This window comes from Schistocerca piceifrons, chromosome 9, assembly GCF_021461385.2.
Source record: "Schistocerca piceifrons isolate TAMUIC-IGC-003096 chromosome 9, iqSchPice1.1, whole genome shotgun sequence".
Lineage (NCBI taxonomy): Eukaryota > Metazoa > Arthropoda > Insecta > Orthoptera > Acrididae > Schistocerca > Schistocerca piceifrons.
The window spans coordinates 224524018-224541981 of record NC_060146.1 but is presented as its reverse complement, the minus strand read 5'-3'; the positions used below and the strand labels follow the sequence as shown (position 1 = coordinate 224541981).

Genomic DNA, 17964 nt, shown 5'->3' with positions numbered 1-17964 from the left:
CTGATTAAGATTCAAAATGGTAAACTTTGAACGTTAACATATCTCGTCCCATCATGAGGCTAAACTCTGACAAAATGGTATTAATTGTTTTTTTTTCCTTTAGTGAACAGTTTCTTGTCATTATCGACAAATTTAAAAAAATCATAACAACTGTAACTATAAGTTTAAACTTGCGCATTCCTCTTTGAACGAATTGTTATGACAGGTGCCAGCTAGAGATAGTTTTCTTTTCTCGTCTTTCTACACTATATAAACACATAGCCGTTTAACTCGCTTAAGAAGTGAATTAGACATTATTACTTCCATGTTAATCGTATTCCTACAACAAACAACTAATGTCGAGTTTTGACCATTGGCAATTGGCGTCTAATGTGTACCCGCTAATTACCGTTGGGCCGGAGCTGCATCTAGTATTGGCTGTATTAATTACAGCATCCTTAATTTGTTGTTATAACTTTTCAGACTTCAAAGATTTAGCAACAGACAGTTTAAATCAGGCAAACTCAAACTTAAATGCATTGTCTAGTCACAGAAAAGTATTGTGATTCCAATAGACGTGTTAAAAGACAAATTCACACTTTTGTGTGTTGATTAGCGACGTACAGTAATGTATCTTCGACAAATGAGTTACACGTATAAGACAAATATGAGATTTTAGCATCGTTTAGGAGGCCCATAAGGGATAACTATTGTAACCTCCAAGTACGAGAAATCCCTTACTGTATGGGACGGTTGGCAACCCTGCCTTCTTTACACCTTAAGACGCCACCTGTCTGCTTTCATCTTGGTCTCATGGTACAAGCTACTGAAAATGTGGTCCAGCTTTCAATTAATTTGTTGTGGTTATTATGAACGGACGTGAACGACGGTTCTAATTAAAAGTTACTCACAGGATTAACGAACTCTAGCATTTATGAATACTTGGGTTAGCAGCAAAACACAGCACAACATATTTACACATCTGTACATATAATTAAACTGTAACTGGCCAACGTTTCTACATAGGAGACATTTAACTTATAACTGCAATACAAGCCTAAACAACTAGTTTTAAAAATTTTGTTTATTTGTCTGTTTGACCGTTAGTTTGTAGGAGCATCACGCGGAAACTAGTACACGAAACTAGACGCGATTTTCACAGTCGTATTGTTGGAGGTGTAACTTAAAATCTGGTGCATGTTTCATCTTGATATATTGCCAAGAAGCCGAGTCGTCTACACATACGGAGTGCTTTTTGTTAACTGGGTCTGTGGGGGGAAATCGGATCCATAGGAGATACAGTGAAACTGTCTTAGGAACCATTAGGCGCTTTTTTGTGAAAACAGTTTTTACATAGTAAAATTTTTGGTCACTCTTGAGTTATATATGAAAACGAGTAATTCACAATATTTTTTTATTGTTGATCGACTCAGTTTCGTGTAAGGACCTTTTCATTATATTGGAATAAAATTGGGGTAGCAGAAGTTTTGTAACGCTAAACTAAATAAACCAGGACAAAAATGATAGAATCCGTAAAAAGTAATATTTTGGAACGTTTTATCATCAAAATAATGATGTTAGCAGTTTAATCCCTTTATGCATAGACATTCTGTAATTCATTCTTGAATCGGTGTATATATTATCGTTGATAAGTTTCATCGAGTTGGCACTACTATTATCATTGACAAGTTTGTCGAGTTGACACTAAAAATCTATTATCGGTCTTAAGTTTGTCGATTTAACACTAAAAATCAATTTAATACGTTTCTTCAGAGGTTTCCATCGTGTCTTATCGATATAAGTGAGTAATACACTTTTTGTAATTTCGTATTAGTGTCTTCGTTCGTTTAACTTCTTTCATTCGTCAACTCTTTCATCAACTGGTGTAACAATTATCATTGATAAGATTGTCGAGTAGTAATAATGCCTTGCCAGAGATTTCGTCCATGTGGATCTCGACCTCGCATGAATTTTGAAAAACCTTGGAGCTTATTATCGGTGAGAAAAACAGATATAAAAAAACTAAGGTTAAACTGTCAAAATGGCCAATGGTAAAGAATTGCAGTGTGTGTAAGCACAGATCCTATAGTTTTTGTAATTTCTTTAAGTACAACACTAGGCTGTTCTGCTATCGAGGTCTACTGGTATTTCATACTTCAAATATCGGTATCCGTGCTTACAAACACAGCAATTCTTCACCGTTTTGGACTCGAGATCCACGCGGACGAAGTCGTGGGCCAAAGTTACTTTCTAGTAACACTCATCCACTACCTCACTAACCACCGTTGCTCCGGTCCACACTGACGCCATTACTCCATTCCATACTGGTACGGAAGTTAACTGCACAATACGACTTCAGCTGACTGGACACCACTGTCCTGATTCGACTCGACCCGATCTACCAGCCCCGTGAAAACAGTACGTAACACTAAACTAAACACCACCAGAAGCCCCAACGGGACCGACCGGCCGCCGTGTCATCCTCCACCCACAGGCAGATACGGAGGAGCGCGCGGTCAGCACACCGCTCTCCCGGCCCTTTTGTCAGTTTACGAGACCGGAGCCGCTACTTCTGAATCAAGTAGATCCTCAGTTTGCCTCACAAGGGCTCAGAGTACCTAACACTGCCGACCCACAATTCAGCTACGTCATTCGAAGATTACTTTTACTCTTAGCTTCAGCCAGCAGATATGCAATAGGCTCAGAAACGATTGCATCGATTGTTGTTGATAATTCTTCCGGGTTATATGGCCGTGGTCCACGGAATTATTCTATTCCTAACGTTTCGTCCAATACTACGTCGGACATCTTCAGAGGTGTGGCTGGTCCTGCTGAGTCCTGCCTACCGATGGCAGTCTAAAACATAAAGTCTTTCGGAAGAGCACACATACTGATAGATACTTACATAAGAACTCCAATCATCACCCACAACAAAAAAGAGGTGTAATCAAAAGTTTAGTGGACAGGGCAAAACGGATTTGTACGCCGGAACATCTGGATACGGAACTGAATCATCTGAAACAGGCCTTCGAAAAGAATGGTTACTCAAACAAAGAAATTAATAGAGTTTTAAGACCTATTTACAACAGGCTAAAGGAAAAGGATGGTACACAGCAATGGAAGAACACGGTGTCTTTACCTTTCATTAGTAAGTTTACAGATCGAATCGGCAAAATTTTGCTGAAACCTAGAGTGAAACCGGTATTCAAACTTACCAGAAAAATAGGACAAGTACATCGTTCTGTTAAATATAGAACGCCACCATTATCCTCTAGCGGTGTGTATAAAATTCCATGTACTTGTGGCAAGGTCTATATTGGTACTACGAAAAGAAGTGTGAATACGAGGGTAAAGGAGCATAAAAGTCTTTGCCAACTGGGAAAAATAGATAAATCGGCCGTTGCGGAACACGCACTTCAGTCAGGTGACCATGTAGTTAAGTTTTCTGAACCTACAGTTTTAAGTGCTACCACGAACTATTATCCACGACTGTATAGGGAGGCTATTGAAATTTATAAACATGAAGATAATTTTAATAGAATAGAACAGGCCTTGAAATTAAGCGAGATATGGACAGTGGCGTTACAAAATCGATAAGTGATTTTATTTATGACGGACTACTATGGATAGTTACATTTATCTTTGACTAGTTTTCTCTCTGCTACTATGTGCAAGCTAGACCACGCCCACTTTCCTCGGTATTCAGGTCGCTCTCCGACGCCCGACTCGTCAGTCGGCAGGACTCAGCAGGACCAGCCATACCTCTGAGGATGTCCAACGTAGTATTGGACGAAACGTTAGGAATAGAAGAATTCCATGGACCACGGCCATATAGCCGGAAGAATTATCAACAACAGTACTATCCGGTCAGGAAAGCCTTCATTGTATGATTGCATCGATTACACCGCTCTCTAGATACGTAAATAATATTAAAATTTCCGCGAAAACTTGGCACGTGAGGATACTGAAACCTCACCGTTTCCTCACCGATGTGGCAAATGATTACTATCTGAGCACGTTCATTCGACAGGTACGACCTGGACGCAGGAGCTGGTGTGGCTTCTGATGAACGACCTGGACTTCGAGACGGCTAAGGAGATGTGCGTCACCAAACGGTTCCCGTACCTCGAGTGAGTACCCGCAGAATGAAGTGTCGGAACGGCGGCTCCTTTGTAAGACTGCTGACCGCAGGTCCCGTGTTTACTGTTGGCGGCAGGCACGTGAGCCTGGTGCCCGCGGCGGCCAGGCAGGGCGCGCCGGACACCATCAGGCAGGCAGCGGACCAGCCGCCGCGGGCACCAGGCTCATCAAGAGCCGCCTGCCGCCGGCGCTCCTCCCCAGGCAGCTGTGGACCGTCAAGCCCAAGGTAAAGGAGGCTCTGCTGCAGCAGGGTCGTGGTTTCCATCAGCATGTTTCAGGTGCCGAGTCCCACCGCCAATTACACTGTTGTTGTTGTTGTGATCTTCAGTCCTGAGACTGGTTTGATGCAGCTCTCCATGCTACTCTATCCTGTGCAAGCTTCTTCATCTCCCAGTACCTACTGGAGCCTACATCCTTCTAAATATGCTTAGTGTATTCATCTCTTGGTCTCCCTCTACGATTTTTACCCTCCACGCTGCCCTCCAGTACGAAATTGGTGATACCTTGATGCCTCAGAACGTGTCCTACCAACCGATCCCTTCTTTTAGTCAAGTTGTGCCACAAACTCCTCTTCTCCCCAATTCTATTCAATACCTCCTCATTAGTTATGTGATCTACCCATCTAATCTTCAGCATTCTTCTGTAGCACCACATTTCGAAAGCTTCTATTCTCTTCTTGTCCAAACTAGTTATCGTCCATGTTTCACTTCCATACATGGCTACACTCCATAGAAACACTTTCAGAAACGACTTCCTGACACTTAAATCTTTACTCGATGTTAACAAATTTCTCTTCTTCAGAAACGCTTTCCTTGCCATTGCCAGTCTACATTTTGTATCCTATCTACTTCGACCATCATCAGTTATTTTGCTTCCCAAATAGCAGAACTCCTTTACTACTTTAAGTATCTCATTTCCTAATCTAATACCCTCAGCATCACCCGACTTAATTCGACTACATTCCATTGTCCTAGTTTTGCTTTTGTTGATGTTCATCTTATGCCCTCCTTTCAAGACACTGTCCATTCCGTTCAATTGCTCTTCCAAGTCCTTTGCTGTCTCTGACATAATTACAAATTCATCGGCGAACCTCAAAGTTTCTATTTCTTCTCCATGGATTTTAATACCTACTCCGAACTTTTCTTTTGTTTCCGTTACTGCTTGCTCAATATACAGATTGAATAACATCGGGGAGAGGCTACAACCTTGTCTCACTCCCTTCCCAACCGCTGCTTCCCTTTCATGTCCCTCGACTCTTATAACTGCCATCTGGTTTCTGTACAAATTGTAAATAGCCTTTCGTTCCCTGTATTTTACCCCTGCCAATATTAGAATTTGAAAGAGAGTACTCCAGTCAACACTGTCAAAAGCTTTCTCTAAGTCTACAAATGCTAGAAACGTAGGTTTGCCTTTCTTGTAAGATAAGTCGTAGGGTCAGTATTGCCTCACGTGTTCCAACATTTCTACTGAATCCAAACTGATCTTCCCCGAGGTCGGCTTCTATCAGCTTTTCCATTCATCTGTAAGGAATTCGCGTTAGTATTTTGCAGCTGTGACGTATTAAACTGATAGTTCGGTAATTTTCACATCTATCAACACCTGCTCTGTTTGGCATTGGAATTATTATATTCTTCTTGAAGTCTGAGGGAATTTCGCCTGTCTCATACATCTTGCTCACCAGATGGTAGAGTTTTGTCAGGACTGGCTCTCCCAAGGCTGTCAGTAGTTCTAATGGAATGTTGTCTACTCCCGGGGCCTTGTTTCGACTTAAGTCTTTCAGTGCTCTGTCAAACTCTTCACGCAGTATCATATCTCCCATTTCATCTTCATCTGCCTACTCTTCCATTTCCATAATACTGTTCTCAAGAACATCGCCCCTGTATAGATTCTCTATATACTCCTTCCACCTTTCTGCTTTCCCTTCTTCGCTTACAACTGGGTTTCCATCAAAGCTCTTGATATTCATGCAAGTGGTTCTCCTGTCTCCAAAGGTCTCTTTAATTTCCCTGTAGGCAGTATCTATCTTACCCTTAGCGAGATAAGCCTCTACATCCTTACATTTGTCCTCTAGCCATCCCTGCTTAGCCATTTTGCACTTCCTGTCCATCTCATTGTTGAGACGTTTGTATTGCTTTTTGCCTGCTTCATTTACTGCATTTTTGTATTTTCTCCTTTCATCAATTAAATTCAGTATCTCTTCTGTTACCCAAGGATTTCTACTAGCCCTCGTCTTTTTACCTACTTGATCCTCTGCTGCCTTTACTATTTCATTCCTCAAAGCTACCCATTCTTCTTCTACTGTATTTATTTCCACCATTCCTGTCAATTGTTCCCTTATGATCTCCTGGAAACTCTGTACAACCTCTGGTTCAGTCAGTTTATCCAGGTCCCATCTCCTTAAATTCCCACCTTTTTGCAGTTTCTTCAGTTTTAATCTACAGTTCATATTCAATAGATTGTGGTCAGAGGCCACATCTGGCCCTGGAAATGTCTTACAATTTAAAACCTGGTTCCTAAATCTCTGTCTTACCATTATATAATCTATCTGAAACCTTCTAGTATCTCCAGGGTTCTTCCATGTATACAACCTTCTTTCATGATTCTTGAACCAAGTGTTAGCTATTAGATGCGATATTCCGCTCGCAGTGAACAGTACCTAACATGGTATCGTCGCCTTTGTAGCTGTATTCATCGTAAACAGTGTTCCTCTACCGGCCAATTTCACTGACATCGATTTGTTGTAGAATCGTGGAACATACTTTGTGTGCAGACATAAAGACCTTTCTAGACTCTGAGAAGCTCATCTGCAGAAACCAGCACGGTTTTTGGAAACAGCGCCCATGCGAGACACAGCTGGCGTTCTTTGTGCATGATATACAGCAGGCTCTAGCTACCGGCTCCCAGGTTGATGCCACATTTCTCGACTTTTGAAAAGCGTTCGACTCAGTTCCGCACTGTCGCTTGCTCCAGAAAGTTCGCGCTTATGGTACGTCCGATGACATGTGCGGTTGGATAGAAAGTTTTCTAAAAGACAGAGAGCAGTATGTCGTCCTGAACCGGGTAACTTCAACAGGAACAAGAGTAACTTCAGGTGTGCCCCAGGGCAGTGTAATAGGTCAACTGCTTTTTACGATTTACATAAACGATCTGGTTGATGGTATTGACAGCGGCCTTAGACTGTTTGCCGATGATGCTGTAGTCTACAGGGAAGTAGTATCACACGAAAGTTGTGAACAAATCAGTCAGGATTTGCAGAAAATAAATGCGTCATGTAATGACTGGCAGTTATCTCTCAATATTAGTAAGTGCAACCTACTGCGTATAACAAGGCGAAAATCCCCATTAATGTAAGAGTACAAAATAAATGATCAGTCTTTGGAAGCGGTAACATCAGTAAAGTATCTGGGTGTGACTATTCGAAATGATCTCAAACGGAATGATCAGATTACACAAGCAACGGGTAAGGCGAACTCTAGATTGCGGTTTGAATTCTTGTGATAGCTAATTGAAAATGGATGCAGCTTAAAACTGAGCGCCTTGCGCAGAAGAGAGAAAGACGTGCGGTAAAAATGCACATTGGATTTCTGCATAATATTAACTGAGTGAAAGCTCTTAATTCTTAGGAATAAGTTGATACCGTTAACAAGAAACGATATACAGGATGACTCGCTAACTATTGCCACCTAGAATAACTCCGAAAGTATGACAGTAGCTGAAAAGTTTGTAGGATAAATGCAGCATGGGACAACTGTGGCCTAATATCGTGCAGGGCCCCCGCGTACAGGCAGAAGTGCCGCAACATGACGTGGCGTGCACTCGACTAATGTCTGAAGTAGTTCTGGAGGGAAATGACGCCATGAATCCTGCAGGCCTGCCCATAAATCCGTAAGAATACGAGGGGGTGCAGATCTCTTTTTGCAAGGCATCCCAAATATGCTCAATAATATTCATGTCTGGGAAATTTTGTGCCCAGTGGCAGTGTTTAAAGTCAGAAGGGTGTTCCTCGAGCCACTCTGTAGCAATTCTGTACGTGTGGGGGTGTCCTGCTGGAATTGCCCGTCGGAATGCACAATGGACATGAATGGATGCAGGTGATCAGACAGTATGCTTACGTACGTGTCACCTGTCAGAGTCTAGACGTATCAGGGGTCCCATATCACTCCAACTGGACACGCTCAACACCATTACAGGCCTTTCACCAGCTTGAACAGTCCTCTCCCGACATGCAGGGTCCTCACATTCATGAGGTTGTCTCCACACCCGTACACGTCCATCCGTCCGATGCAAACTGAAACGAGACTCGTCCGACCGCGCGACATGTTTCCAGGCATCAACAGTCCAATGTCGGGCCCAGGCAAGGCGTAAGGCTTTGTGTCGTGTAGTCATGAAGGGTACTCGAGTGGGCCTTCGGCTCCGAAAGCCCATATCGATGGTGTTTCGTTGAATGGTTCGGACTCTGACACTTGCTGATGGCCCAGCACTGAAATCTGCAGTAATTTGTGGAAGCGTTGTGCTTCTGTCACGTTGAACGATTCTCTTGCAGGATCTTCTTCCGGCCGCAGCGATGTCGGAGGTTTGATGTTTTACGGGATTCCTGATAGTCAGGGTACAGTTGTGAAATTGCCGTACGGGAAAATTCCCACTTCATGGCTACCTCGGAGATGCTGTGTCCCATCCCTCGTGCGCAGACTATAGCAGCACGTTTAAACCCAGTCAAATCTTGATAAATTGCCATTGTAGCATCAATAACCGATCTGACAACTGCGCCACACACTTGTCTTATATAGGCGTTGCCGACCGCAGCGCCGTATTCTGCCTGTTTACATGTCTCTGTATTTGAATACGCATGTCTATACCAGTTTCTTTCGCGCTTCAGTGTAGTTAGTGTACTCGATACTGCCGCCCTCTATATACTTGCATGTTGCTAACCCATGAGTTTTGTCACATACTTGTATGTATGTAGATGCAGGTAATGTACATATATAAGGGGCAGTCCAGTGAAAACGAAACAGACGGAAAGAACCATTTATCATTTCAAAAGTAATCGCCGTATGTGTTAATAGTTGTAACCCACTGTGAGGTCTGGTCAATACCTTCACGTGGAAAATTTTTGCCATTGCCTGTGGAACCGTGACTGTACCCAGGCATGCACGCTTTCGTCCGAAGCAAATTGAGGGCCACGAATGTCTTCTTTCAGGACTCCAGAAATTTGGAAATCGCATGGGGAATGATCCGGATCGTATGGAGGATGTGTACTGACTTCCCAGCGATTCTTCTGCGGCGTACACGAACCAACCTTGTCAACTTAGTGTCACCATTTCTCCCCATACGATTTCCGTACTTCTGGAGCCCTGAGAAGAGGCATTCGTGGCCGTGTATTTGCTTCGGGCGAAGAGGTGTACGCCTCGGTACAATCGTGCTTCCGTAGACAACCGCAAACATTTCTCTAAAAAGGCACTGACCGTCTTGTCTGAGAGTGGGATAGATGTACTAACAGTTACTACGATTACTTTTGAAAGAGTAAACAGCCTACTTACTTTTTTCCACGTGTCTCGTTTTCGTTTGACTGCCCCCTATAGAGAGTCCCAGCACGAGTGCTATATACGCCACTGCCAGGCGCCAGAGTGAAGTGTGTGACGACCTCAACCCACAGGAAAAATAATTATCAAAATCTGAACTGTGAAGTAATCCAAAATTCTAGTTGGAAAGCCACACTCTTTGTTACACTTCTCAATTGGTTACGATCCCACTTTGTTTATGAACTGAAAATTCTAATATTCACGAGAAACTGCTCTGAAATTAACCTGAACCGACAAAATTGTGTATATATTCTCTGAAACTTCAAAGACATCTAAGACAATATCTGAAAGGATTTAGAAAAAGTGACAAAATTTCGTGAATCACACACAATACTGTTAATAATCGCATGAACACTGGGGGGGTTCACCATACATCTACCCACTTTTGAGTATAACCAGTGTCTCTTAATACTACGACTCGTAGCGATACAATATCAAAAACTTTTATTACTGGGTAAACAGTCCCTACGTGATCCGACAGTTGGCATTCATAATTCACGCTCATGTCAGGAAATGCACCAATACCGGAATAGCAGCTTTTACGTTATTGGTCAGAACGCAAGCAATTATGGCGGTCACCGTAATTTTCGCGCGAAGCCATATTTCGCGACAAAATACTCTTATTAGTCACTGTCATATATCTAGTTTCATAACAATACATAAAACTGCATAAAATAACTACAATAATTTTGACATGCAAGGAGAATTAGTTCTAATGAGAGGAAGAAGTTTATACAGGGCTATTACAAATGATTGAAGCGATTTCATAAATTCACTGTAGCTCCATTCACTGACATATGGTCACGACACACTACAGATACGTAGAAAAACTCATAAAGTTTTGTTCGGCTGAAGCTGCACTTCAGGTTTCTGCTGCCAGAGCGCTCGAGAGCGCAGTGAGACAAAATGGCGACAGGAGCCGACAAAGCGTATGTCGTGCTTGAAATGCACTCACATCAGTCAGTCATAACAGTGCAACGACACTTCAGGACGAAGTTCAACAAAGATCCACCAACTGCTAACTCCATTCGGCGATGGTATGCGCAGTTTAAAGCTTCTGGATGCCTCTGTAAGGGCAAATCAACGGGTCGGCCTGCAGTGAGCGAAGAAACGGTTGAACGCGTGCTGGCAAGTTTCACGCGTAACCGCCGGAAGTCGACGAATAAAGCAAGCAGGGAGCTAAACGTACCACAGCCGACGGTCTGGAAAATCTTACGGAAAAGGCTAAAGCAGAAGCCTTACCGTTTACAATTGCTACAAGCCCTGACACCCGATGACAAAGTCAAACGCTTTGAATTTTCGGCGCTTTTACAACAGCTCATGGAAGAGGATGCGTTCAGTGCGAAACTTGTTTTCAGTGATGAAGCAACATTTTTTCTTGATAGTGAAGAGAACAGACACAATGTGCGAATCTGGGTGGTAGAGAATCCTCACGCACTCGTGCAGCAAATTCGCAATTCACCAAAAATTAACGTGTTTTGTGCAATCTCACGGTTTAAAGTTTACGGCCCCTTTTTCTTCTGCGAAAAAAACGTTACAGGACACGTGTATCTGTACATGCTGGAAAATTGGCTCATGCCACAACTGGAGACCGACAGCGCCGACTTCATCTTTCAACAGGATGGTGCTCCACCGCACTTCCATCATGATGTTCGGCATTTCTTAAACAGGAGATTGGAAAACCGATGGATCGGTCGTGGTTAAGATCATGATCAGCAATTCATGTCATGGCCTCCACGCTCTCCCGACTTAACCCCATGCGATTTCTTTCTGTGGGGTTATGTGAAAGATTCAGTGTTTAAACCTCCTCTACCAAGAAACGTGCCAGAACTGCGAGCTCGCATCAACGATGCTTTCGAACTCATTGATGGGGAGATGCTGCAGCGAGTGTGGGAGGAACTTGATTATCGGCTTGATGTCTGCCGAATCACTACAGGGGCAAATGTCGAACATTTGTGAATGCCTAAAAAAACTTTTTGAGTTTTTGTATGTGTGTGCAAAGCATTGTGAAAATATCTCAAATAATAATGTTATTGTAGAGCTGTGAAATCGCTTCAATCATTTGTAATAACCCTGTATTTACTGGTGTTTCAACAATGACTACCACGCACATTTTAATTCACTGATTGTAATTTTAGTTTCGTTAGTAGAAAGCAAACATAAACCAAACAAAGAATTTATTTGAATAGAGTCTGTAATTCTTATACTTTTAATAGAGAAAGAAAGTTTCTAGGTCAGGGGATAGCGTTCGGCGAAATCCCTTAACTTTTTGTTGCGTACGAAGCGTTGCGTTGGGCAGCACGACGTCGGCGGGTTACGATGATGAGAGCAGGATACAGGCAGTTCCGCTGGTTAATCTTCTCCGGCGAAACGCAAATAAAGTTCCGGCACAGCTGTATCATTAACCCCGTGGTGATTAACAAACCACAAGACGCCAGTGTACGAACGTTGTTGACATGTCCTCTCTTTCAAAGTACATTACGTAGACATCGCTCATTTTTACACTTTATGCACTGTCCGTGACGCTATCGTCCATAATTACACAGTTCGTCACATTCATATAGTCTTAGCCACAAATACACAGTTCATAGAATTGTTCTTGTGTGTGAAGCACAACGTAAACAATGTCCACTCTGTTCTTGCATTTCAGACTTCGACGACGTGACTGAAAGTCATTTATATTGCACAGTTAATTAAAGTCTTCACTTTCACGGCTTGATAGAATGTGATAGACAACAGTTTCACCACCCAAAACCAATACCAGCAAAGTTCATTCGCATAAAAGCACTGTTCGTGTCGGCCACAGCAAAGTATTGTTAGCGCCACTTTCAGAGTCCGGTTTATTTGCTCTTAAAGTTCGGTGGCGATGGCATTACATACCGCAGTGGTAAAGAGAATAAACAATCTGATAGTTCGGTATCACTGTCCATACAATTACGTATGCTTTTCATAAAACACAGTACTATTTTTCCGCACACGCTTCGCAGACACACGATCCACCATCCCATCTACTACACAACAACCTTTCGACTATCGATATCACTATCGCTGTCCCCTGTCTATAGATGTTATATCGTTATCGTAAATTACATAAATCTTTATAAATGTTATTGACTGCATTTTTCACATTTAATAATATTCCAAAAGAGAACTTTACGACAGGTACAAAACAAGAAATATATTTATCCGTTGGCAAACGAAATAATCACAATTACATCTTTACATCTAAAAACCAGAGTAGAATGTTACATAATCACAATTAGAAATGCCCATATGAACAAAAGAATAAGAATAGAAATCTAAAGAAATTCACAAAAAAATTATATGCGTAATTAGCAATGCCTTAACAAGTGGCTGTCTCGTTTATTTTGCAGATCATATACGTCGCCAGAAGTCCGAAAGACGCCGCCACCTCGTTCTACTACCACAACTGCCTCATCCACGGACTCAAACTCTCACTGGACGAGTTCCTCGAGTGTTTCCTCGCTGACTGTGGTGAGTGAAGTAGAATCCCGGATATGTCCCGTTAAACAGCAGCGATGAAATTAAGTACTGTGGAGGGTGATTCAAATAGTATGGGACAAAAAGAGAGTGTTCCTGTGACTGCAGTAATGACTTTATATCGGGAATAACCAGATACACTGGAAGGTTAACTCTTACAGCTTAGGTTAGCAACAATGAGGCAATGGAAAGTCGCCGTTGTTCTTTATCGCTGGCGTTAGTATTAGAAATGGTGGCATCCGCCATAGAAGAGGAGTACGATGTCATAGAATAAGTAAAAAATATCATCAGTAATCCTTGTTGAAATATATTTTCGGGCCGAGTTCGATAAAGTGGCACCACACCGTCAAGATGCGTACGCAAGAAGAATAACCGTAGGATGGTCACTAGTCGAGAATGAAGTGGTGGAAAACATTCGCACGATCTGAGAAAGAAACCCCAGAAAGTTCACGGGTCGTGCCAGCAGGGAAGTGGACGTGCCGCAGTCGACATTGTGGCGTGTGTTGCGTAAGCGTCTGCAGTTCGAGGCTTACAGAACTTAAATGGTGCAGCCGCTAAAAGCAGCCGATAAACTGAAACGGAGAAAACTATGCACAGACTTTCAAGCACGTTTGGAGGCGGACGGTTTCGCAGACAGACTTGTGTTTCCTGCCGAAGCCACATTTCACTGAAGTGACAAAGTGAAAGAGCATAATTTGTAATGCCGCATCCCTCTCTGGAAGCTGAACGTGAGTCTCTGAAGCTTAACGTTTTCTACGCGCTAATAAACCACAGAGTCTTTGGTTCTTCCTCCTTCGCGGAACCTACCGTTACAAGCATAGTCTTTCTCGGTATGCTTTCTGTCTCGTCGATGCTTCAGCTGACAGAAAAGGTACTTAGTTTTGTAGCAGGACGGACCCTCGTCACGTTGGCATAACCTCGTACATTACACCAGTGGTTTTTTTTGTTTTGAGAATGTGTCAAGCATATGGTTTCCGTACCCCCATTTCCGCAGGACTGAACAACAGATAAAGCACCGTACAGTCGGCGGGGTTAAGTCCGTTGATCGGACTACGTTCAAACGGACGTAGTAGGAAATGCAGCGCCAGACAGACATCTGCCGTGCCACAAATGGAGCACATACCGAACATCTGTGAATGTCCATAGTAGCAGTGGCGGTTAACCTTTCAATCTTTTTTTTTTTTTTTGGTCATCAGTCTACTGATTGGTTTGATGCGGCCCGCCACGAATTCCTTTCCAGTGCTAACCTCTTCATCTCAGAGTAGCACTTGCAACCTACGTCCTCAATTATTTGCTTGACGTATTACATCCTCTGTCTTCCTCTACAGTTTTTGCCCTCTACAGCTCCCTCTAGTACCATGGAAGTCATTCCCTCATGTCTTAGTAGATGTCCTATCATCCTGTCCCTTCTCCTTATCAGTGTTTTCCACATATTCCTTTCCTCTCCGATTCTGCGTAGAACCTCCTCATTCCTTACCTTATCAGTCCACCTAATTTTCAACATTCGTCTATAGCACCACATCTCAAATGCTTCGATTCTCTTCTGTTCCGGTTTTCCCACAGTACATGTTTCACTACCATACAATGCTGTACTCCAGACGTACATGCTCAGAAATTTTTTCCTCAAATTAAGGCCGGTATTTGATATTAGTAGACTTCTCTTGGCCAGAAATGCCTTTTTTGCCATAGCGAGTCTGCTTTTCATGTCCTCCTTGCTCCGTCCGTCATTGGTTATTTTACTGCCTAGGTAGCAGAATTCCTTAACTTCATTGACTTCGTGACCATCAATCCTGATGTTAAGTTTCTCGCTGTTCTCATTTCTACTACTTCTCATTACCTTCGCCTTTCTTCGATTTACTCTCAAACCATATTGTGTACTCATTAGACTGTTCATTCCGTTCAGCAGATCATTCAATTCTTCTTCACTTTCACTCAGGATAGCAATGACATCAGCGAATCGTATCATTGATACCCTTTCACCTTGTATTTTAATTCCACTCCTGAACCTTTCTTTTATTTCCATCATTGCTTCCTCGATGTACAGATTGAAGAGTAGGGGCGAAAGGCTGCAGCCTTGTCTTACACCCTTCTTAATACGAGCACTTCGTTCTTGATCGTCCACTCTTATTATTCCCTCTTGGTTGTTGTACATATTGTATATGACCCGTCTCTCCCTATAGCTTACCCCTACTTTTTCAGAATCTCTAACAGCTTGCACCATTTTATATTGTCGAACGCTTTTTCCAGGTCGATAAATACTATGAAAGTGTCTTGATTTTTCTTTAGCCTTGCTTCCATTATTAGCCGTAACGTCAGAATTGCCTCTCTCGTCCCTTTACTTTTCCTAAAGCCAAACTGATCGTCACCTAGTGCATTCTCAATTTTCTTTTCCATTCTTCTGTATATTATTCTTGTAAGCAGCTTCGATGCATGAGGTGTTAAGCTGATTGTGCGAACATTTTCGCACTTGTCAGCTCTGTCTTTCAGTCTATATGTATATTTCTGAAATAATCTCATTACTTCTGTCACAGGGATACTTTCTTTCTGTCACGTTCATTTTCCATTACTCTGTATCATATTTCAAACCGTTGTCAGTTAGTTACGTGTTCCAGTGATCAACAGCACGGAAAACCGTTATGATGTGGAACGTGTCAAATGCACGAGAAATGCGCACAGGAAACAAGGTAAATTTTCCCCCTCCAGATTTATTTACTCATATTCAAGAATTCATCTATGGTATAGAAAGAGTTGTCGAGGAGGTATGATTTCAATTTGTTTTTGAAACTATTACTGCTGTCTGTCCGACATTTTATTTCATCTGGTAATTTATCAAAAAGTTTTATAGCAGCATATTTTACCGCTTTCTGTGCCAAAGATAGGTTAAGTAAAGGATAGTGTAGGTCTTCCTCTTTTCTAGTATTGTAATCATGAATATTGCTGTTGATTTTAAGCTGGTCCATGTTGTTGAGAAAAAATTTCATTACTGAGCAAATGTACTGTGCAGCAGTTGTAAGAATTCCTAACCTTTTAAACAGATGCATACAAGATGAGCGGGATGGCCAAGCGGTTAAAGGCGCTACAGTCTGGAAACGCGTGACCGCTACGGTCGCAGGTTTGAATCCTGCCTCCGGCATGGATGTGTGTGATTTCCTTAGGTTAGTTAGGTTTAAGTAGTTCTAAGTTCTAAGGGACTGATGACCTTAGAAGTTAAGTCCCATAGCACTCAGAGCCATTTGAGCCATACAAGATGAGTGACTATGAACCTCACACATTATTCTAACTACTTTCCTTTTAGCAGTGAACACCTTTTGCTTAAGTGTTGAGTTGCCTCAGAATATTATTCCGTATGACATCAAAGAGTGGAAGTATGCAAAGTATGTTAGCTTACTAATTTCTACATCCTCAAAATTGGCAGTTATTCTGATTGCAAAAGTTGCTGAACCTAGTCGCTTTAGGAGATCCAAAATATGAATTTTCCAATTAAGATTCTCATCTATGTGTACACCCAAAACCTTAGTATGCTCTACCCTGGCTACTGACTTCTTTTGATGTGTTATGTTTATTGAAGGAATTACACTTTTTGCGGCACTTGTTGTGATCTTCAGTCCGAAGACCGGTTTGGTGCTGCTGTCCACACCACTCTATCCTGTGCAAGCCTCTTCACCTCTGAGCAGCTACGCATCCCACATTCACTTGACCCTGCCTATACAGGCTGTTTCCGTGACAGCGTGCAATGTCAGGCAGGGAACATGCCAGCTTCGAGGGATAATAGGAATAAAATCGCATTACTGTGTGCTTTCTTATTTACATTAGTTACAGTTAACTTCAAATACCATCATTGGCACAATGAATGTACCATTTGTACTGTATCTTACAAAATGTGCCGAAACTGCCGACCATCAACCTCAATGCAAGCACGACATCTGCGAATGAGGTTCTGACGCACCCTGACAAATATCCCTGGTCTGTTTCCAATTACATCAGACGCAGCTACAATTCTGGCAACTAATTCCATCTCCGTATCCACAGGGGTCCCATACACGAATGACTTTAGATATCCCCATAGGAAGTAATGGAGGGGATTCATGTCAGGAGTCCTCGCAAGCTTGGAATAGCACCTCCTTTTCAAAAAAAAATGGTTCAAATGGCTCTGAGCACTATGGGACTTAACTGCTGAGGTCATTAGTCCCCTAGAACTTAGAACTAGTTAAACCTAACTAACCTAAGGACATCACAAACATCCATGCCCGAGGCAGGATTCGAACCTGCGACCGTAGCGGTCTTGCGGTTCCAGACTGCAGCGCCTTTAACCGCACGGCCACTTCGGCCGGCGCCTCCTTTTCAATCCAGCGACCAGGAAATACAGCAATGAGATGGTTGCGGACATCCACACTGAAGTGAGGCGGTGTTCCGTCATGTTATATCCACATCGTCTCACGAACGGCCAAGGTTCGCTTTCCAACAATTGAGGTGGACCTCTTTGCACGAACGTCAAGTACAAGCGGCCATTAGGACGGCCAGGCAGAAGATATGGTCCAGTGAGTCTGTCGCGTACAGTGCCAGCCCAGATATTAACAGCAAAACGTAAAAAAAAAAGTTCAGATGTGTGTGAAATCTTATGGGACTTAACTGCTAAGGACATCAGTCCCTAAGCTTACACAATACTTAGCCTAAATTATCCTGAGGACAAACACACACACTCATGGCCGAGGGAGGACTCGAACCTCCGCCGGGACCAGCCGCACAGTCCATGGCTGCAGCGCCG

The 17964-nt window shown here is 42.7% G+C and overlaps 1 protein-coding gene across 1 annotated transcript in view; it reads left to right on the top strand.

Moving 5' to 3' along the window:
• Positions 1-17964, top strand: part of LOC124716885 (luciferin sulfotransferase-like) — a 57240-nt gene that overhangs the window by 5172 nt on the left and 34104 nt on the right. The window contains exons 2-4 of the mRNA XM_047243438.1: positions 4010-4109; positions 4171-4345; positions 13073-13193. Coding sequence (XP_047099394.1) covers positions 4010-4109; positions 4171-4345; positions 13073-13193 — 396 coding nt within the window. The remainder of the gene's footprint in view (positions 1-4009; positions 4110-4170; positions 4346-13072; positions 13194-17964) is intronic.